A 23,493-nucleotide genomic window follows, 5' to 3' on the forward strand; every position below is an offset into this window, starting at 1 on the left:
ATTGCGGACAAGGCTCCATATGTGTGAACAAATGCAAAATGTAGTCATGCTAACAATTGCTAACAGATTCCGCTATTGCACTTTGACACCAGCCGTGGAAGACCACCGCCGACGCTCTCCTAAGAGCTGTATTCCAAGGCGAAGGAGCGTTTGTCAGATTTTGCGTGACGTATCTTGGAACTGATACACTCCCAAGTTCACGCACGTCATCTGAACTATGACTACTACAATATGTGGGTGAAGTTGTGAACACGATTAATGAAAGTCATTGAAACCGTACTAATTACTCACGATCTCTGTGTTGCACGGGTACGTGTATGGGAAACACAGCATAATGAAAGACTATCATTCCATCTTCAGCGTGAGAAAAAACTACGCAAATAAGACATTGTTGTTGTTGTTGTGGTCTTCAGCCCTGAGACTGGTGTGATGCAGCTCTCCATGCTACTCTATCCTGTGCAAGCTTCTTCATCTCCCAGTACATACTGCAACCTACATCCTTCTGAATCTGCTTAGTGTATTCTTCTCTTGGTCTCTCTCTACGATTTTTACCCTCCACGCTGCCCTCCAATGCTAAATTTGTGATCCTTTGATGTCTCAGGACATGTCCTACCAACCGACCCCTTCTTCTAGTCAAGCTATGCCACAAACGTCTCTTCTCCCCAATCCTATTCAATACTTCCTCATTAGGTATGTGATCTACCCATATGATCTTCAGCATGCTTCTGTAGCACCACATTTCGAAAGCTTCTATTCTCTTCTTGTCCAAACTATTTATCGTCCATGTTTCACTTCCATACATGGCTACACTCCATACAAATACTTTCAGAAATGACTTCCTCACACTTAAATCAATACTCGATGTTAACAAATTTCTCTTCTTCAGAAACGCTTTCCTTGCCATTGCCAGTCTACATTTTATATCCTCTCTACTTCGACCATCATCAGTTATTTTGCTCCCCAAATAGCATAACTCCTTTACTACTTTAAGTGTCTCTTTTCCTAAATAAGACATTGGAATTATATAATATTTTTTCTATTGGGCTTAACGCTCTTTTCGTTTGATGATACTAATATGTGGCAGTGATGAAACTTCGTTCATCCGCAACGTAATCCGCCTTTCACGTGGGAGTCGTTCCTTCTCTCCAAGAAACCAAACCGATGTGGGACTACCGATACGAAATCTCAGTTTCGTTCCTCTGTGAGTTAAGTGGTACGGTCTGAAAGATGACGAGCTGTTTGGCGAGCAAGCGAATGTTAGATATCGTTATTTCAGGTGACCGGTTGAACTGACTCGCATACTTGCCTCTGAACATAAAGCGGAAAAACTAAGATTAAGAAATGCCACCTATATACTTGCTATTTTTGTATGGCAGGTTTCCAGGGCTAAGGTAACATATTGCTATGACTTCTAGGCTATCTACGTAGTTTCAGAACGCTGGAAGTCTTCTTCATTACCGACGCAAGTGTACAACTTCTCAGCAAGTCTATTGGTGATGGAGTTCTTGTTCTGTGGTCACACATAGCTTCAGGCATCGACACATCACGTCTAGTTATGCAATTGGTAATGTGTTTGGCAAAGCTTTTATGTGCGATGAAGTACGTGTTTTGGGTGCCTTTAGTGCTGCTCAGTAGATAATCCTCCTCAAACAGTTAATTAATACATTAAGGCGAAACACTTGAATTTTTAGAAATCTTGCGGTAAAATATTTTAGACTTCTTTCAAGAAGAATCTCGATGTATGTCTGACTCATGAATGACAAGAAGAAACGAATATTTGATCTGTAGCGTATGCCTACAAACAGCTAGAGCTGGACATCCGTCCGTGATAAATAATCAACTGATATTAAATTTGTTGTGTATTATGCCCAGAAACTCCGTTTACCAGAGCATTGCATGTTACTCCTGAAAAATCCTGTAGTTCCAAGTGAGCATGCACTCTGTGTGATGTTAGAACAACCTACGTCACATACTCTCTACGCCGTAATTTAATTTACATTACTGCACTCTTACCTACAACGCCACACTATTACATCTCTTGACTCTGGGCAGTTTGAGTATAGGTATCCTATGAAGGGTCACTGAAATATGAAATTATCATTGCGAGAAATGTATGTACAATATTACTGGGTCATTTGCGTGTTATACTCGTCAGACACGTTTGGCCTGAGAAACTGTAGCAAACTGATGTCAAAATTCAGACAGTCCATTCCACTGCTCCGTGAACTCGTTGAAATTAATGTTAACGATAATTCATTATAAGCATCGGAGTTATTAACATCGCTGTATGATCTGACGCGTCCTGAGGTGCACAAAATAAATTTCTGGACCTTCAATAGTTACTTTTAAGCAACTGAAATACGTTTAAGAGGAACAATAATATTAAAATTGTAACAAACGGTAACTGGATTTTTACGGGGATGAAAGATAGTTACAACAAATTAAGAAAAAACAAAAATGGTTAATTCTGATACATTAAAATTTTAGTCACGCTCTTCATTGCAAGAATATGAAGCAATATGTCAATAGCAAACAGTGATACTTTGAGAGAAGAGCATTGTGGAGATTTATATATATATATATATATATATATATATATATATATATATATATATATATATATATATATATATGATGAATACAGATGGAGAATGTACTTACTCGAGCTGCCTGAGGAACTCTTCCCTTTCGGCCGGAGTCCATAGCCGATATCTGAAAAGAAAACGAAACCACTGATTACGATGTCTTTTACACAATGTTTCTGTGAGTGTATCACTGTATGTGTACCTGTGAATGTTTCGAAGTTTAATCCACAGTGAACGAACAGTATTTGAAATTATTACAAGCAATTTACGTTTTCAGTTCAAGTTGGATTTCCTTTTTCTTTCTTTCTTGGTACTCATCATTTATTTTAATACAATCGACATAACTCCATTTGTTATTTTAGTAATTATTTAAGTTCTTCTATGAACCGAAAGACTGTGTATCATTGTTTCAAATACTTTAGTACATATATATAATGAAAGAAACGGTATCGCATATAATTAAAACAGGTTCAAATGGCTCTGAGCACTATGGGACTTAACATATGAGGTCACCAGTCCTCTAGACTTAGAACTACTTACACCTAACTAAAGTAAGGACATCACACACATCCATGCCCGAGGCAGGATTCGAACCTGCGACCGTAGGGGTCGTGCGGTTCGAGACTGAAGCGCCTAGAACCGCTCGGTCACAAAGGCCGGCGCATATAATTAAATTTCGTAGGTAATTGTATGGTATGCAATGCTGCTCATCGGTTTCATTTCCAGAGACGTCTGTGAAATGCCGAGAGTGTATTGTTTCAGTTAAAACAACTTCTCTCAAGGATAATGATCTAATTGTAGGCCACTTTTCAGATGAAATGACACGTAGTAGCTATACGCTGAAATTTCAATAAATTTGAATAAGTTATTGTATTGACATTACGAAAGAAACCTACAAACGCATGGAAACTGTTGACATTAACTTTTTTTTATCTGTTTCTGCATTCTGTAAAATGGGTGCAAGATTAAAGCAGTTTTCTAATCTCCCAACCTTTTAGCACGTTGATCAAAGTGAGTACGATTTTAGCTAGTTTCATGATTTTTTAAACGAGTGACTGTGTAATTTCATGCTTCTGCTTCAGTCATGATACGCTGTAACACAGAACACAAAACCCGCACTGAAAAAAAGCGTTTCATAAAAGCACTGGTCGTCTGCATTTATCTGCAATTGTCGTTAACACTTGGAGTGGCAAGCTAGGTCAGATATCAGTAACTGCTGTCCTGAATTATTACAACGAGAAAAGCGTCACTGAGACTAAAGAGTGGAAAACTAGAAAAAATAATTGACAGCCATTATTTTTCATCAAATAAGAAGAAAACACATGTGCGTTATCTTATGAATTCTGATTTACGCTAGTTCGAAGTGGAACGGGCAAAATTATTCCTGATTTTAAGATTTTAATGTATCACTTCCCACTGTAGAATCTGAAGATGACCAACGTATGTCATTACGTTATGTTACTGAATTATTGTGTCTAAAATAAAGAGTATAAAAGGGCAAACACAATCCTCCACAGACAGATTTTTTTTAACAAAGCATGTTAACACAGTTTGACTTTCGACGAAACAGAAAATTAATCTTGCTTCTGATGAATGATTATTCATATTCTAATTTCTACCTGAGTTAGTTCCGAGAATTTTGTGGAGTCTCGTTATAATCCACGTTTTATGTGATACCGAGCGAGGTGACGCTGTGCTTAGCACACTGGACTCACATTCGGGAAGACGACGGTTCAATCCCCTGTTAGCCATCCTGGTTCAGGTTTCCGTGATTTCCCTAAATCGCTTTAGGCAAATGCCGGGATGGTTCCTTTGACAGGGCACGGCCGACTTCCTTCCCTATGATTCCCTAATCCAATGACACGGATGACCTCGCTGCTTGGCCTCTTCCCCCAAATCAATCCAGTCGAATCCTTATGAGGTGTTTAATCTTCACAGGAGAAATTTTTCTTACGTACTTGCTTTTCTTTACTTAAGGCACCGTGTGCCTAGCATTCCTTCACGAGAGGAAAGGGAAATACTGTACTTTTTAGGTCACAAAACGAACATTATTTCGACCCTACAGGTTATTGTACGTTTTGCAAAGTAGTTCCAAGGAGTGGATTCCCTCCCTGAAGTTCGGTTCTTGAAGGTCTGTAGAATATCTATACTAGCGCTTCCATAAGATTTTCAGTGTACTGAAAACGTTTTCCAACCACCAAGGCTTTTAATCTACATATAATTTATGTATTTTCTAAAAATATTGTGTGTTTGAATGCAGCTGTTCTTTTCTTTACTTTTAAAAATGGAGCGAAGTCCATATACGTTTTCAACAGGTATGGATGTACTTGCGTTGGCACTAATTTGTCGAAAGAAAAGTTTCTATGACGATATGGTATTTTCAGTCCATCAATTTGCAAGGAACACACATAAAATGACCATGTTAAACAGTCGTTTAGCACAACTAATGCGCAGATCACGTTGATTTACGAGATTGCTCAAGTTCCAGACAAAATAATTGTACCGATGTTCTATCATCGAAAAATATTTGCGTTTTAGTCCTAAGAAGCAGTGTTTCACTGCCAGGCCACCTTTGAAGGGCGCTTGTGATGAGTTAGAGATTGTGCTAAGGAGAGAGAGAGATAGATAGAGAGAGAGAGAGAGAGAGAGAGAGAGAAAAGGAAAGTGAAGAGGACTGAGGGAGCGGTCGATATGGCCTACGAAGGGTGGCTATTTGATAGGTACGTCGCCGGCTTGACAGTGTCAGTCTGGGAAGCCATTCCTATATGGTTTACACAGAAATGGTACACTTATGTGCTTCTTGCAGTTCATCTAAGTCTATTGCGCCATAGCCTGTGCATACGTATTGCTTCGTCAATAACTCCTGATCTCAAAACAAGGATACTTGCACTACTATAATCCAGTCAGTACAGGAAATTATGTCACGAATTGTAGAGGATCCTGCGTCTTAGGAAGCTTGACCCAATATTTATTTTGAACGTAATGATCTGTTTTATTGCTCTGTAAAATTGCTTGTTTCGTAAGACAATATATGGACTAAATTTCACTCATCAACAATGCTCCGAACGCTTGTGTATGTAATCTTCAAATATTAAGCAAATGAGACCGACCACCAAAGCGGAAACTGTTTCCCCCGACGCCGATATAATTTCACTATCGCTTTTCCAGCGACTGGATTGCACGATCGAAGCTCACACCGACATATTTTTTTTCTAGACTTCCCATCCGCATGCCGGGTGCTTCCATTATACAGCTTTTTAATATGTCAAGAAAGTGGCAAGGTCTTACATTGAAATTCAAAGATAGTTTGCACAGTTGTTAGTGGCATATCATTACGTCTAAATAGAACTAAACAGAAAGAAATATTCAAGATATTCTGACTTTATCCGCAATAATGGCGGAAGAATTGAGAAAAACGAGAAATATTCACGGTATAGTTGTTACTGAAAAAAACCTCGAATGTACTATAAATTCGAGTGTTCGGAATTTAACGGAGTGTAGAATTTCAATACAGTAAATACTTACAAAAAGCAATTTTATCCAGTAAAAATGAAAAGACAAGAAAGGAAAGGATGTCAAGGAGACTACATGCGTGTCATTATCACTGTTCGAGTCATAAGTAGCTGAAGCAATGAATAAGGAGAACGTTCAGTATGAGGAAGGGAAGTGACTTTTGGGGAAACATAAGTCACCATAATACACTGGAACGACTTTGCTCTCCTGACTGATCGATAATTTATGTAACAAAAAAGACAGAAGAGAGACAAAAAATCGGATGGATAGGCTGCTGAGCAACGAACAGTGTTACCCATAACTAAAAGACAGAGGAAATGAACAATAGCCAAAGGTGAAAACTTGAAAGAAAAACAGCTGTAGAATTGTACTATCTATAAAGTGAGATTACAGGTGATGGACGAATGAAGGAACCTGCAAGAGAAGCGTTGTCTGGAAAAGAAAATCTTCTCTAACGAAAAATGCATGCCTTTATCAAATATTGCTACAGAATTGAATAAAAATTTCTGAAACTATTAAGCTGAAACACATTGTTGCATGGATGTAAAATGTGGCCTCTGGAAAAACCGAAAAGAAAGAAACTGAAAAGCTGTGAAAAGCATTTGTTCAGAGGTACGGTAATACCAAATGAAGAGATACAGTAAGTAATAAGTGAAATAAAAGAAAACTACCGAAATTTTTATTGGAAACAGCTGTATGATGGTGGAATATATAAAAATTTACCATATATTAGTCAGAGGAGGGCTAGAGCGAGAGTGCCAGAGGAGAACACAATGGAAGGAGATGAAAATGATTCGAATATACAGGGCATGTCGTTGGGAAATATTTTTATGCAGTGACAAGAAACTAGTGATCACACAGCAGTTAGAAGGAAGTTAAGAATGGAACACAATAGAAGAAGAGTTTATTCCAAATAAACTGTAAGTATTACATTATCATTCAACAACTCGCACGTCGCACCTATTGCTTCTGTATACTGCTGGTCCAGAGACGTGTTGATAGTGCATTTCATGAAATTTAGTGTTGTAGGTATGTGTCGAGCTAATTTTGTATGAAAATGTAAGCACTAAATCACAGAAAATTCGGCTCTGAGCTTTCGGAAGCCGCAGTTTGTACACATTTCTCGCCCATTAACCGTTTTGCCTTCTTAAGCGACTTTTGAAGATGCACGTAAAGATATTCGTCAATCGAACAAAAATCCCGCAGTCATGGAACAAGTTCTTCGCGCGATAAATTCCTAACTCTTTCTTTTTAACTGCCTGATGTCAGACACCTATAGAGTCATTTCAGGAGTACCCCTGAGGCTTACATCGGCAGGAAATGAAGAGGTTAGTAAAATTAGAACGGCTTGTACGCCGACAGAGACTGTTTGAGTTACTCATGTGCGAGGTGCGGCGATTACTTAGATTATCCTGCGGATATCATATGCGAGGGGTAGACATAAAGTTTTCATTGTCACCTGGAAAACATCAAGTGGCTACCAAAAACCTCTTGATGGTATTAGTCCTGTACATATTCGTCCTTCATCGCAAAACATCTTGCCTAACGCTGTATGGAGTAGTCTGCATTTTGTACACCACTGGCCATTAAAATTGCTACACCACGAAGATGAAATGCCACAGACGCAAAATTTAACCATCAGGAAGAAGATGCTGTGATACGCAAATGATTAGCTTCTCAGAGCATGCACACAAGGTTGGCGCCGGTGGCGACACCTACAACGTGCTGCCATGAGGAAAGTTTCCAACCGATTTCTCATACACAAACAGCAGTTGACCGGCGTTGCCTGGTGAAGCGTTGTTGTGATGCCCCGTGTAAGGAGGAGAAATGCGTACCATCACGTTTCCGACTTTCATAAAGGTCAGCCGGCCGGAGTGGCCGTGCGGTTCTAGGCGCTACAGTCTGGAGTCGAGCGACCGCTACGGTCGCAGGTTCGAATCCTGCCTCGGGCATGGATGTGTGTGATGTCTTTAGGTTAGTTAGGTTTAATTAGTTCTACGTTCCAGGCGACTGATGACCTCAGAAGTTAAGTCGCATAGTGCTCAGAGCCATTTGACCATTTTGATAAAGGTCGGATTGTAGACTATCGCGATTGCAGTTTATCGTATCGTTACATTGCTGCTCTCGTTGGTTGAGATCCAATGACTGTTAGCAGAATATGGAATCTGTGGTTTCAGGAGGGTGATACGGAACGCCGTGCTGGATCTCAACGGTCTCGTATCACTAGCAGTCGAGATGACAGGCATTTTATCCGATCGTGCAGCCACGTCTCGATCCCTGAGTCACAGATGGGGACGTTTGCAAGACAACAAACATCTGCACGAACAGTTCGACGACGTTTGCAGCAGCATGGACTATCAGCTCGGAGACTATGGCTGCGGTTACCCTCGGCGCTGCATCACAGACAGGAGCGCCTCCGATGGTGTACTCAGCGGCGGACCTGGGTGCACGAATGGCAAAACGTCATTTTTTCGGATGAATCCAGGTTCTGTTTACAGCTTCCTGATGGTCGTACCCATGTTTGGCGACATCGTGGTGAACGCACATTGGAAGCGTATATTCGTCATCGCCATACTGGCGTATCACCCGGCATGATGGTATGGGGTGCCACTGGTTACAAGTTTCGGTCCCCTCTTGTTCGCATTGACGGCACTTTGAACAGTGGACGTTACATTTCAGATGTGTTACGACCCGCGGCTCTACCCTTCATTCGATCACTGCGAAACCCTATATTTCAGCAGGATAATGCACGACCGCATGCTGGAGGTCCTGTACGGGCCTTTCTGGATACAGAAAATGTTCGACTGCTGCCCTGGTCAGCACATTCTCCAGATCTCTCACCAATTGAAAACGACTGGTCAATGGTGGCCGAGCAACTGGCTCGTCACAATACGCTAGTTACTACTCTTGATGAACTGTGGTATCGTTTTGAAGCTGCATGGGCAGCTGTACCTGTACACGCCATCCAAGCTGTGCTTGACTCAATGCTCAGGCGTATCAAGGCCGTTATTACGGTCAGAGGTGGCTGTTCTAGGAACCGATTTCTCAGGATCTATGCACCCAAATTGCGTGAAACTGTAATCACATGTCATTTGTAGTATAATATATTTGTCCAATGAATACCCGTTTATCATCTGCTTTTGTTCTTGGTGTAGCAATTTTAGTAATGTATGTTCCTCCTTCCAGCATCAACCCGTTGTCATTCCGCAACACCTGCCACGCACTGGTTTCTTCATCCGAGGAAAGAGGAACGAGTCACTTTATGCCATGTCAGGAGAATACCGGGATGAGCCACAATTTATTCGTTCAAAGGAGCAGCATGTGTGACTGTGTCCTGCAGAATAGTATGGGGCGTTCTCGCGGAGAAATACCACGTCCTCGGGCAACTTTCCGCGACGCTACTTCTTGACAGCCTCTTGTAACCTCGTCAGGAGTTTTCGGTAGTATGCTCCTGTGATGGTTTGCCTCAATCTGTGAGCACGACACCACGGTAGTTCCAAAATGTACTCAGTGTCTCGTTGCCGTATGGTGGTTGGGTCTTGGCCTTTATCCATGTTAGGGAATCCCACTGCTTAATTTGCTCCTTCACTTGGGACCATCGCGCACCACTCGTCCACTTTGATCAGACGGCTAAATTTGGCCTCACACAGGAGCAACATTTCATCTGCTGCTTCCGTTTCGCGGGTTTTTGAAAGTGGGTGAGCAGTATCGTATCCCAGCGGGCAAAAGCTTTTGTAAGGTGCAAAGTGTTGAAACTGATTTGTGACCGAATTTTACTTTTTCTCAAGCCGAGGAGATCAGTGATCTGTTGTAAATCTCTTATGTATCTCAGGGATGTAAAACATACGACTTATAATAGCTATAATTATCAGTCTGCAAATGACGTAAATCTAATGTGGTTCATTCCACCGTTCATCAACAGAAATATCTGCTATCATGCCGGTTACATCCTGTATAGTCTGCCTCGTTTCCATATGACAACCCTTATATTACAGAAGCTATTAGTCGCAGTGCCTATAGGCAGCTAAGTTGAAAGAAGTGAAAGGAGACTGTGAAATTTATTTATTTTGGCGATAGAACTGAACACAGGAACTAAAGCTGATTTCAGTGGCACAATCAATGAGTTGCTTTGCTCAAACCAAGAAAACACAAATTAAATTCTATAATCAAAACATAATTCCTATAAAGATCTAATATGAAATGTTAATACATGTCCAGTATAACAAATTTACTCTTTCTGGCGCACACACGTCCAGAGCGTCCGCTCTTAAAATTCTGCCATCTCTCTCCCCACATCCACCACTGCTGGCGGCTCACGCTGTTAACAGCCAACTGCCCAACGCTACAATGGCGAGTATTACAACAATGCCAACCAGTCACAGACTGCACACAGCACAACCAGTGATTTTCATTCAGAGCGCTACGTGGCGTTACCAATATAAAAACCTGAACAGCCTACTTACACTTGTTGAGATAGCAATAAAACCAGTTATTTATTGCTATAGTAAAACCAGAGAACAGTAAGTGTAAAAAGAAATATATAAATTTTGTTTTCCTTTCGGTTTCTTTAGAAATCTTAGACAATTTATAAATAAATTTACTAGAGTGATACATTTAGTTTGTTGTGCGCAATATTTTTCATCAGTATGGTTCATTGCAGTAATACTTTTAAGTAATGTTTCATTTTCATTAAACACATTTAGAAAATTGTAAGCTTTACAAAGTGTGTGTAGAAAAAAATTGTCTGGAAGTTCTTACTAAGAGGGGAGGGGGCGGGGGGGGGGGGGGGGAGGGTGGAAGCTTCGGCATGGCAGTTGTGCCAGGGGCGCAGGATCACTTCGGTACGGCCCTGCTCTCTGAAACTAAGGATAAGATTTGGTTGTACGTAACACGTGATGTTTCCTTCAGCTAGTCGTCACGCGACTGTGTAAAAGAAAAAAACAAGACGAAAGAAACAAAACGGAAACTACATTTCGTTTTGCGCTCGCCAAGGTCACGTCGTACTGCCAATCTAGTCGGCGCATCTCTGGCTGCCTTTTCTTACGGCTGTAGCGAACACAACTCGGTGCGGCTTCGCGTCTGTTATTTCCGATTAGCTGCGGGCGAAAGCGAACGCCGTTGGCTGTCGAGATGACTTCCGCGCGATGACTTGTGCTAAATCCGAGCGTCGCGTCGCCCCGCCGCGTAGCACGTGGCAGCAGTTTTAAGCGACCCTGGGGGCTCTTTGGCCAATCCGGGGACAGGATGCGGCGACTGTTGCCCTCATCGTCTGCTCCCAAGGCAATGAGGATAGCGAGATGGCGCGAGCGGAAGAGGAAAAAAACCAATGAAAAAGTCAGGGCAGCCAATTGTATTTGTTTTCATTACTACGTCGCTTACCACAACCGTCCATTCCGTAACAGGGTTTTCTGCGAAACCTTTGATGGGGATTTGTAAGGAATACCTCACGACTTCTTCGGGAGGTAAACAAAGCAATATAAATTAATAGGTCTGCAAATACATACTGCATGCCGTAGCCATCTCAGTGTGAGTTTTTCAGTTGGAAATGGTGAGACCAGCAAAATGAGAGATACGTGGTGACTTACAGTTCCTGGCCACCGTACTGTGCATTAAATTCTTGTGTACAAAACCTAAACCACCACTGGAGTGAAAAAGAAAGTTTTGACTTTGATACATCAGCTGAAGGGAAGATGGTTATATGCTATAACTAGACGCTTCAACCAGCTCTCACAAGTCCATTATATATTGCACTGCAAAATGTGTGTTATCCTCTCAATAGTTTGCTCCTAATAGATGGAGTGCACTAACTACGGCCCGCTAGGGGAGTGGTGGGGGTTCTCTTGCAAAGGTCCACCCCATAGCAGGAGACGTGCTATTCGACAGCTGAAGCCTATCCAAAAATGCATATCTTGAATAAGCTAAATAAGTTGTAAGCTACATTCGGTGAAGAGACTCCTCATCTAGAAAATAGAGGGAAGAAATTTCTTTGGGTTATCTTAAAAACGTAACGCAGGGTGCGAGTCACGACTCCAGTTTCGGAGAATTTCAGGCGTGGGAAAACAGCTTACTGGATAAGACCTGACTAAAGGGCGAGAGAAAGGTTTCACAAATAAAGGGGTCCAAAGTCAATAGTTTTTCACCGGAGTACCTAAAAACAAATAATCGCACAAACAGAGGATCAGGGAAAGCAAAGCAAGATATATGAGTATATTGCTCGTTGCATTTGCCAGAACTAGAGACGTACAAATGTTGTGATGCAGTTATCTATGTATTTCTGGTGCGTGCATTTCGGTGAGAAGTAATTTAAAAAAAACAGCGTTCAGTTAATTTAATGAAATGGAAATCCCCGCATGTGTATCCAATCCAGCTATCAGGATTAACAGATTCGGACCTTGTGTTCTTTTTCTCTGTTTTGTTCAGAAATGAAATACTGGAATGCGTGAACACTTTCGTTCGGAGCTCAAGAGGATAATTTTCCGGAGATAATACAGTTCTTGGTCGGTTATATCAAGCCACTCAGATGTGACACGGGTCGTCTGATGAACGCATTAGGAAACGTCACTTATAAATCTACTGTATATTTTCCAAGTGAGGGATTTACACTGGAACTCGCACAAATACAATGTTTCTTCGTCAGCTAAGCTTATGGTATCCGCAGCGATAAAAGCTTCTCATAACGTTACCTGTCATATAAAATAAGAACCTCATTAGAAGATACTGGGAACTACATACTTATAGGGCTATAGATACGCTAAACGCCCACAAGAGGGCACGTAGGTGTCGTTTGCAGGGAGTCTCTTGCTACGGTCGCAGGTTCGAATCCTGCCTCGGGCATGGATGTGTGTGATGTCCTTAGGTTAGTTAGGTTTAAGTAGTTCTAAGTTCTACGGGACTGATGACCACAGAATTTAAGTCCCATAGTGCTCAGAGCCATTTGAACCAGGGCGTCTCTCCTAAGAGTCCTCAGGCGCATCTTCTCTGTTGTTTCGGCAGATATTTGCGATTTCGTTTTTGAAACGTGGAGCTGGAGTCAACCTCTACATCTACATCGACATCCATACTCCGCAAGCCACCTGACGGTGTGTGACGGAGTGTACCCTGAGTACCTCTATCGGTTCTCCCTTCTATTCCAGTCTCGTATTGTTCGTGGAAAGGATTGTCGGTATGCTTCTGTGTGGGCTCTAATCTCCCTGATTTTATCCTCATGGTCTCTCCGCGAGATATACGTAGGAGGGAGCAATATACTGCTTGACTCTTCGGTGAAGGTATGTTCTCGAAACTTTAACAAAAGCCCGTACCGAGCTACTGAGCGTCTCTCCTGCAGAGTCTTCCACTGGAGTTTATCTATCATCTCCGTAACGCTTTCGCAATTACTAAATGATCCTGTAACGAAGCGCGCTGTTCTCCGTTGGATCTTCTCTATCTCTTCTATCAACCCTATCTGGTACGGATCCCACACTGCTGAGCAGTATTCAAGCAGTGGGCGAACAAGCGTACTGTAACCTACTTCCTAAACGAATACTGCACGTCGCGTGTTTGAAGCGACGTCCAGCGTCGACGGAAACTGTTTGTTTCCCGTTACGAATAAAATCGTTTTCAATGTGGAATTTTACGTGCCCATTAGATGCAGCAGTCCCAAATGAGTCTACTGCGATATTCGTTTTACCTGTATTACAACACTGACAATAAGACAGCAAGACTAAGCAATGCTCCAGCAACGACCGGGACCGCCGTGGCCCGCAGTGGCTGCTTGCAGCGCAACTGAGTCGCTGCCGCACTGCTGTTTATTCTTCGCGTCTTACTGCCCTTGTTAGCACACAGTGATGAAACAAGTATCGCACCACTCTATCCAATGGACACACACAATTCCGCTTTAAAATCATTATGTTCGTAACGGGAAACAAACTGACGCTCTATGACGATAGTGGGGGACGCATGAGAAATGTGATGAGCACTATTTGTTTCGGCAGACTCCACCTACACATTGCAAAAACTATATTTTAAATATCTGCCTATAAACCGGAGAAAATGCGCCTGACGTCTCTTAGGAGAGAGGCACTGTGTATCAGTGACATGCTAGTTTCAGTAAATGCTGAAATGCTTCATATATTAATGTAATATTATCTCAGATTATTATTATTACTGTTACTATTATTATTATTATTATTATTACTAAACTACCGGCAAATATATTGGGCGACCAAAAGATTCAGCTATTTGATAACTCAGCGATATGTTACTTTTGTATGGGAAAGCTAAAGTAAAAAACTGTCTGTGATGTCGTGAAGTGTTAACCAGCTGAGAAAAGTGGAAGAATGTTTCACAACCACTTTGTGTTACCTCCATTCCAATAATTAACAAATTCTCTCACAGTGATAAATCATTATCCATTTCTCATCTGCTGATCAAAAGACTTTTACGATAACGAGATACGACATAATTATGAAGGGTGTTAATAAATTGGTGTCCTTAAATTTACAGTTGTCTTCCTACAGATAGTCCGATTTTAGTCTCCAGTAGTTTCTTTAAGCCTTCCTGATTTTCAGCGTGTATGATGGTCTTCTTCGTCCTAATCTTTATGTATTTTTATTTACATTGCCGCATTTAGCTCTGAGACCAAGATGCGACTGCAGTACGAGGTTTGGGTGGGAGGGCGGGGGGAGGGGGAGCGGCGACCTCATTCTCACGCGCCCGAGCCGGCCGCAGTAACCGAGCGGTTCTAGGCGCTTCAGTCCTCGCAAACCGCTACGGTAGCAGGTTAGAATTCTGCCTCGGGCATGCATGTGTGTGATGTCCTTACGTTAGTTCGGTTTAATTAGTTCTAAGTTATAGGGGAATAGTGAGATCAGATGATAAGTCCCATGGTGCTCAGAGCCAATGCGGCTGAAGGTTACCTGGAGTAGTAATACATGTTTCGAAAAAAGTCTTCGCGTTGTTCATTTCTTCGTCTTTACACACAGTGTAGCATATTTAATAACGAAAACTGACACGCCATTTAGCCTGATGATTAGGTATTCCCTCGAAACGTATCGCTAAATAAATAAGTAATACAATAGTCAACAAAGTTTGTGACCCGTAGCGGTAATTTAAAAAAAAAAAACTTTTACATACTGCGTTTTATTGGCAGAACACTTAGAAGGTGTAACAGATGTACTAAAGAAGTTGCCTACACTTTGCATGCCCGTTCTCTGCTAGAGTATTACTATAGGTGCGGGATCGTAACCAGATAAGATTGACGGAGGACATCGAAAAAGTTCAAAGAAGGGCAGCTCGTTTGGTATTGTTACGAAATACGGGAGAGAGTGTCACGGATTTGATCGAATATAATACTCGAGGTAGAGTGACGATTATTAAAACAGAAGCCTTTTTCGTTGGCGCGTCAACTTCTGACGAAATTTCAGTGTCCAAGTTTCTCCTCCGAATGCGAAAATATTCTGTTCATACTCACTACATATCGAGAAACAACCATCATAATAAAATTCGAGAACTCAGAGTTCGGACGGACAAATATAAATGTTCGATTTTCTCGCGCGCTTTACGAGAGTTGAACGGTAGAGAAACAGGGTGAAAGTGATTCGATCAACCCTCTGTCAGGCTCTTATGTGTGAATTGCAGAGCAGTCATGTAGATGCAGATGTGTAGATGAAGCAATGGAACAGAGAATTGTACACATTTGTCAAGATCTACGAGACGATAAGGGGGTCTCTGAAAGAATTCGTAACTCACTGCGAAGACAGGGGAGTAATCGAAAAGTTGACGTTTTATGTACAGGGAGAACATTAATAAACCGACAAGCTGCAGTGACGGATTGTTGACTGGAAATGAAAGAAAAGAGGTCCATGAACATTTGTCCGGAAATGGACAGTGTGCTTGCAACGGCAAATAAATGGCTCTGAGCACTATGGGACTTAACATCTGTGGTCATCAGTCCCCTAGAACTTAGAACTACTTAAACCTAACTAACCTAAGGATATCACACCCATCCATGCCCGAGGCAGGATTCGAACCTGCGACCGTAGCAGTCCCGCGGTTCCGGACTGAGCGCCTAGAACCGCGAGACCACGGCGGCTGGCTTTACAACGGCAACAAATGGCTCTAAGCTCTACGGGACTTAACATCTGAAGTCATTAGTCCCATAGACTTGGAACTACTTAAACCTAACTAACCTAAGGACATCACACTCATCCATGCCCGAGGCAGGATTCGAACCTGAGACCGTAGCAGCAGCGCGGTTCTGGACTGAAGTGCCTAGAACCGCTCGGTCACAGCGGCCGGCGCGATGACAACAGATATTCCCAGAACAACGTAAGGAGTTGCATCGCACCCACGTCACAACAGATGTTCAAAGAGGCCTCCGTGGATGCAGTGGAAGCCTTCACACTTCGCGTCATGGACTGCCACACTCTTTCGCATGTTCCGACCCCTCTGCGAATAACGTCAAAGGCACTGTGAACACGCTGTTGAAGGGTATACACACCAGCACCTAGTACAACGTATGCATAGCTTTTAAGATGCACGCAGAGACAAAAATCCAAGGGGCGTAAGTCTGATGATTTGTAGGCTATGCTACGTGGCCTCCGCTTCCTATCCAACGGGAAGATGCTGTTGAGGTGTCGGCGAACTGTAATGCCGAAGTGGGGTGGTGCTCCGTTATGCGGAAACCACATGACCTGTCGTCTTGCCAAAGGCACATTTTCAAGCAGCCCACGCAGAATATTCCGCAGGAAGTTGCACGTTCCTCCGTCGAGGCGTTGTGGAGTAATAGCCGGTCAAAGTGTGTGGTCGTCAAGAATTACTGCCCACACATTGATACTGAACCATTGCTGATGAGCACGCATCACAGGATTGTCTGTAGCCCACAGATGACGGTTATCCAGATTGGTGATGCCAGTTTTGGTAAGTATTGCTTCATCGGTAAAGAGGACTGATGACAGAAATCCCATAATTTTGACGGTCTGGTGCAAAATTCATCGACAAAATTCTTCCCCTAGAGGGAAATCATTTGCTGATAATTCTTGCACTCGTTACAGGTGATAGGGATAGCAGAGGCTGACACGCAGGATACACATAATCATATTTTGTCTTTGCCGTATAGGCGGGCCGCTTGCCTGGCTCATGTACTAGGCTTCGTCTCAATGCCCTGTAGAACCCGACCCTCCAAATTTGGTGTATGCACAGTCCGATTTCTCCCTGCACATTCATCTGTGTGCAAGGACGCACGATCATACATACGCCCAGAAATGACTTGAATTGTTGTGTAACGTGGTTGGTGTCTGTGAGGGTACTTGTTTTTGGTATAGCCGTGCTGCCTCTCGACCGTTTCCATCTGCTTGGCTATACACAAACACAGTCTTGACTTGTTCCCGACATGAATAGGAGGCCATTCTTCTGCTTATAGAACGCTGCGTCACACAGACTGCAGCAAACGATTAAGACATAGCACGTGGTCAGAGGATGCCTTGGGCTTGGATGTGTGTGATGTCCTTAGGTTAGTAAAGTTTAAGTAGTTCTAAGTCTAGGGGACTGATGACGTCAGATGTTATGTCCCATAGTGCTCAGAGCCATTTGACTTGAACAGCATTCCAACAGGATAACGCTCGCCCACATTCCTTTGTTGTAACCCAACACGCTCTGCAGCATTGCCTTGGCCTGCTCGATCACCAGTTCTGTTTCCAGTCGAGGACACATAGGACATCATCGGACGACAACCCCAGTGTCATCTACAACCAGCATTACCCATCCCTGTACTGACCGGTCAAGTGCTTGACATCTGGCGCCTGTACAACACAGAGCATTCAGCGTTCGCACGATTGCATTCAACATTCTGGCGGTTACACCGGTTATTAATGTATCAGCATTTCACATTTGCATTGGGTTATCTCGCGCTTGCACTAACCTGTGACCGTACGAAGTTAATCCCTTAAATTTATTACCTAGACAAATGTATCCCGAAATTTCATTATTCTGCATTAATTATTTTTTGGTGTTGTTATTTGTTTCGTCATTGTACAAGGAAAGATGAAGGAGGAGGAAAGTCAAAGAAATTTAAAACACAATAACATTTTGAAAGGTCGTTTTCTGGTCATGTTTCTACTACTGTCGCTCCAGCACTATTCTTATTAAAGGGCAAGTTATTCGCACAACCTGAATACTGTTTTACACCTAAGTCACTACTAAGATGGTAAAAATAGGAAAGAAACGTCAGTTTACAGGTTTTCGTCACTGTTATGGCTACGGAGCGGCGCACCCGGACGCCCGTGCGGCCTAATAGTTAACTGCTAGAGAGAAAGTCCAAGTTTCGATACATGCTGACCTTGCCAGATCTTTGTGGCGTGGGGAAGGTCTGGGACGGGTCTACTCAGGTGCGTGATGCCAAAAGAGGATCGTGACTGAATTAATAAGTTACGAGATGCTCCCACCGGGATGAGGACCACGGAACATTGCTTATTTTAGCTAAATAACAGCGCACCTGCAAATAAACGTGCTGACAATTTCTTACAGATTACTGTGACCTTTAGAGACTTTATGCAGAACTTCTGGGTAGATACATTTCCCTCTTGACCATGACTTCTCGCCTTGAAATGCCGTTTCATCTGAACATGCGGAAGACAGAGGAGTGACGCAATACAGGGCTTCTAATGTGTTCTGTTGTGTGGAAATCACTTAGGTTAATTTCGGATAATGTTGTACTCTTACTTTACAAGTTAACAGACAACCGACTGATGATTGTGTTGGAACTACAGATTTGTCGAGTGTGACTGTGCAGAGTACAGTTTTAACCCATCTACTTCTCCCAGACCGTCAATTGTCACTACGACATTCGTAAACAGGTGCTATATTTACCTGGCACACTTGTGTTAAGTGCTGCTTGGGCGTCTTACAGTTGCGGATATGTTACGTCAGTGGGACTGTGGTGGCAGTTTTACCTAGGTCCAGGAGGCGTTAGCGACTATTTCCTCGATCTTTAGATCGAGAAGTAAACAAATATTCCTCCTAGCACTTCAGATATTTATTGTTCGTCTCAGAAACGTCATTTAGTTCACTTCTTCCATCTCTTTGTTTATCTGGGTTCCCTGAAAGGTGTTCGAACGTCCTCCCCTCCTTGTACAACTTCGTTCGTAAGTATCTTCCAGTAAAATAATGAAGTCCACATTACATTACTTGATCTCACGTGTAAGTAATGTAGAAAAGTAAAAACTGGTCCCTTTGTCTTTAACAGTCATTTATTTTCATCTTTGTTGTCTGTGCAAGAAATATTCGAGTCTTTGTCAAAGAAGATGGGGACAGTGGGACATAGATCAATGAAACGTTGGTTACACTCGAGTTTAGGCAACAAGGTTTCTGGTAATGTAAACTGAGTTGTCCGTACTTCTCCTCCGCTAACAATATCTAAATGTAGAAGCATTGTATCTGATTATTGCAACCTGATCTAGGCTACAAGCTGGTTTCCCTGAAAACCGATACAAGTACCGTCAAAACGTTTGTTTTGTTTTATATCAGGTTTCAGTGTTAGCAAATAACGAGGTCTAATACGCAAAAAGATTTGATTCGAGTTCGCTGCTACGTTAGCTCACTAATCAGACTCACCTGAATTCGACAGACGTCTTCAGCCAGTTTATTTTCTGCACAGCAGTTTCTAGAGTTGCAGTTAACAAATCGTAATAAGAGAAACGTCAGTAGTGCATATATAATGCCGAACTTGTTAAAATATGTAGCTGCTTGATCATGGTTTGACTTTAGCTTATATAGTCAACGTATTGAGATATTGGGTTAGTACATAAGTTCGTAGCGTTTTTCCGTAAGTTTCATAAACACAACAGATACACATAACAGAGCATTTAGTCGTCAATAACACTCCTTCACTATTTGTAACAATCTGCCAACAATGCAGTAATTTTTCAATTGCGTGACTGTAGAAATCACGTTGTTTAGAGGTGAAAAACTCGTTGTGCCACGTTCGGAGCGCATTTTCATCTGGAATCTGCAAGACGTCTCAACTGTTAACAAAAATGTCAGCAGTGATGGTTACACCTCGTGGAAGCAATTCGCAGTACATCCCACCGCCGGTGTTCCACCAGACGCATAGCACGATCTTCTGTGGAAGTGCGCAGGTCTTTGTACTAAGAGTTGCTGCTTTGGTGGGCTCACACATTCCTTTCTTTTCCTTATGTTTTCTCGTCACCACAAACGATATAGGGTATGAATTGTCGGTGTTGCTCACGAGCCAATTGATGAGGAGCAAGCAGAGACGCACACATGGCCACACATGTATACCACATATATCGATTGAGGTTGCGCAGTAGTTAAACGACTGGCCTAGCATTTTGTAGGAGGATTTAAGTCCTCATCCGATCATCCTGACGTAGTTGCTCCTAAATCATTTCAGGAAAACGCTGTCATCATTATCTGAATGTCATCACGTAGTCGGTGCCCATTCAGTCAGCGACGACTAATATCGTATATTAGTAGAAAGAACGAAGTTTTCTTATTTTTCAACGTTAATATGAAAGTAGTGGTCTACTGATAAATGACGAAAGAAATCATAAATGCGACAGGGCTTTCGAATGCATATCGCTTGTCAACGCTTGAAACAGAAGCACTTGATAATCGCGATAATCCCTGCTGATTATGGTAACTGATACCTTATTTTATACCTTTTTGGAATTTGAAATATTAGTTGGGTGGAACAAAACTGTAGAAACTCCTGTTTGTTATAAAGATTCGATTCAATAAAGAACCGATGAAAATATTCCGTACCACTGTACTAGCAGTGTTCGTATTCCGTTCAGGAGCACAGCCAGATGACTATGCACTATGATCTTTAACCGTAGCCGAACCAACTCAGTTCCCATAACGCGTATTACCACGGGAAAGGGGGGTTCTTTATGCCACCCAAAAATTTTGAAATATGCAGATTTCGTTAATTGTTGTTGACGTTTACTCACAATATACTTCTTAAAGAGATACTGATGTGTAAGTAAGGTTTTCAATCTGAAAATATTGACAATGACAATGGGGAAAGTGACATCTACTACGAAGAATTGACCTGAAAAATTTTATACATTTATGATATCTGCTAGAAGAATTAATTATGCACAATAAACATTTTTTCATCATTTTAAAATATAAAGTACTTGACTAGATATTTTCAAAATGTATGCGTAAATTACCTCGCCCTCCCCCCCCCCCCCTCCTCCCTGCCCTCTGGTAGTGCGAAGTCACGACAGCTCCTGTACTGGAAGGACACTGGGTGCGTGACAGCGAAAAGTCAGCAAGGAACTGGAGCTCCGCTAAATGTGCTATATATTATGTACGGTGACTTTTGTTGGAGACGGAAACACTACTTTCCAGGAACCTATACAGATAACGCAGGTACCGAACGTATGAAACCGAATGTGAGTGAACAGAGCGAGACACAGGATGTTGTCAGTAGCAGAGCACTGGTTGATGGCGTGGTTAAGCAAATAAAATCGGAACTGTCATGATATTTGATAAGAGACCTCCCAAGAAAGATAATTTAGTACATAGTTCTCAATCGGGTTCACTCTCAGAACTGAAAATATGCAAGACACCAAGAAAATCACGTTTGTTGCTCTATGATGCTGTTCACAGATTACGTAGCTGTGTTCGAGGAAGCGACGTCGTTAGAATATTGACACAAATTCCAGAGGGAGTCGCTGCATTAGCACTTGGTGACTGGCATCCATCCCCAACATAAATAAAGTCAGTAAAAGTAAGTAGACGAAAATCCACGCCATCCCTTAAGCATATAACTGGCGATCAGTCAGTGGAAAGAATCACATCTGCAAAAGATATCGATGAGCCAGAACGTTATGGCCACCTACTTAATAACGTGTTGGCCCACCTTTGGGAACTCAGTACAGCAGCGACTCTCCGTTGTACAGAGTCTACATGTTTCCAAAGGTATATGGAACCAGACGTCTGCGCACAGTCAAACAATTCCCGTAAATTACGGTCCCACCGTTTGTGGGTGTGAAGCTGGCCCCCGAAAGCGTCCCACATGTGTCCTATCGGTTTCAGCTCAAGCTAATTTGGTGGACAAGACATCAACATCAGTTCAGTAGCATTCCCCTCAAACCACTGCAGCACGATTCTGGCCTTGTGCCATGGACAGTTATCCGGCTGGAAGATGACGTTGCTAAAGACATCAAGGAGGAAAAGCAGGTGCCCTACAATAATGTTCACTTAGTCCATAGTTGTCATGGTGCCTTCGGTTACTACTACGGTTTCCACAGAAGCACAGGTGAACGCTCCCGCATGGCGTAACACTGCTACTGCGTCACTGGCACAGTGTTTTGTTTCGAGCCGTGCATCCGCGTACAACCATCTACCTGGCGTAATACGAAACGTGATTCATCCGACCAGGCCACAAGTTCTCACTGATCCACATTCCAACGTCGTTTATCCAGTGCCAGTTGCAATCGTCACTGACAATGTCGTCGTGTTAACGTGGGGACACGTAGGGGTCGCCTTCTGTGGAGCCCTTAATTCGACAATGTGCGCTGAGTGGCGTGCTCCGAAACACTTGTAGTTGCACCTGCATTGTACTTTGTCGTCGGATCTGCCGCAGACCTTTCCTACTTTACAGAGCGGGCAACCGCCGCGCGGGATTAGCCGTGCGGTCTAGGGCGCTGCAGTCGTAGACTGTGCCGCTGGTCCCGGCGGAGGTTCGAGTCCTCCCTCGGGCATGGGTGTGTGTGTTTGTCCTTAGGATAGTTTAGGTTAAGTAGTGTGTAAGCTGAGGCACTGATGACCTTAGCAGTTAAGTCCCATACGATTTCACACACCTTTGAACATTTTTTTGAATAGCGGTCTACCCTCAAATTGGAAATTTGTGGTAAGTTCTGTGGGACCAAACTGCTTAGGTCATCTCTCCCTGAACTTACACACTACTTAATGTAACTTACGCTACGGACAACACTCACACACATGCCCGAGGGAGGACTTGAACCTTCGACGGGGAGAGCCGCGCGGACCGTGACAAGGCGTCACAGACCACGCGACTTCCCCGCGCGGCGGCTAGCCTCCGACCTCCACGTTCTATGGTAAGGCGTGGACGTCGTCCAAAGATGCTCTAGCGTGGGAGAAACTGACCGACTGTGCTGTTTCTGAGATCCTCGAGCCCAGGCGCCAACCCACAAAAATCTGTCGTATGTCAAAGCCGTTTATGTCAGCGGATTTCCCCATGTAAGCCCTTGTCGTGGCTAGAATGATTCACCATTCGTCTCTGGTCCCATTATAAACTTTCATTACCGTGTCACGTGCTCGCAACGCCACCAATCGAGATTCAGCCTCGCGATGGGCAGTGGTTGTAATGTATTGGCTCATCAGTGGCTTTAGCAGTATCTGATAATGTTGATTTATTGTGTAAGAA

The 23,493-nt window shown here is 42.8% G+C and overlaps 1 protein-coding gene across 5 annotated transcripts in view; it reads right to left on the minus strand.

The window, feature by feature from the left end:
• LOC126346336 (uncharacterized PE-PGRS family protein PE_PGRS54-like) overlaps positions 1 to 23,493 on the minus strand; it is a 49,319-nt gene that overhangs the window by 20,326 nt on the left and 5,500 nt on the right. For all 5 annotated transcript variants that reach the window (XM_050002180.1, XM_050002178.1, XM_050002179.1 and 2 more), the window contains exon 2: positions 2,662 to 2,712. In XM_050002180.1, coding sequence (XP_049858137.1) covers positions 2,662 to 2,712 — 51 coding nt within the window. The remainder of the gene's footprint in view (positions 1 to 2,661; positions 2,713 to 23,493) is intronic.

Source organism: Schistocerca gregaria, chromosome 1, assembly GCF_023897955.1.
Source record: "Schistocerca gregaria isolate iqSchGreg1 chromosome 1, iqSchGreg1.2, whole genome shotgun sequence".
Lineage (NCBI taxonomy): Eukaryota > Metazoa > Arthropoda > Insecta > Orthoptera > Acrididae > Schistocerca > Schistocerca gregaria.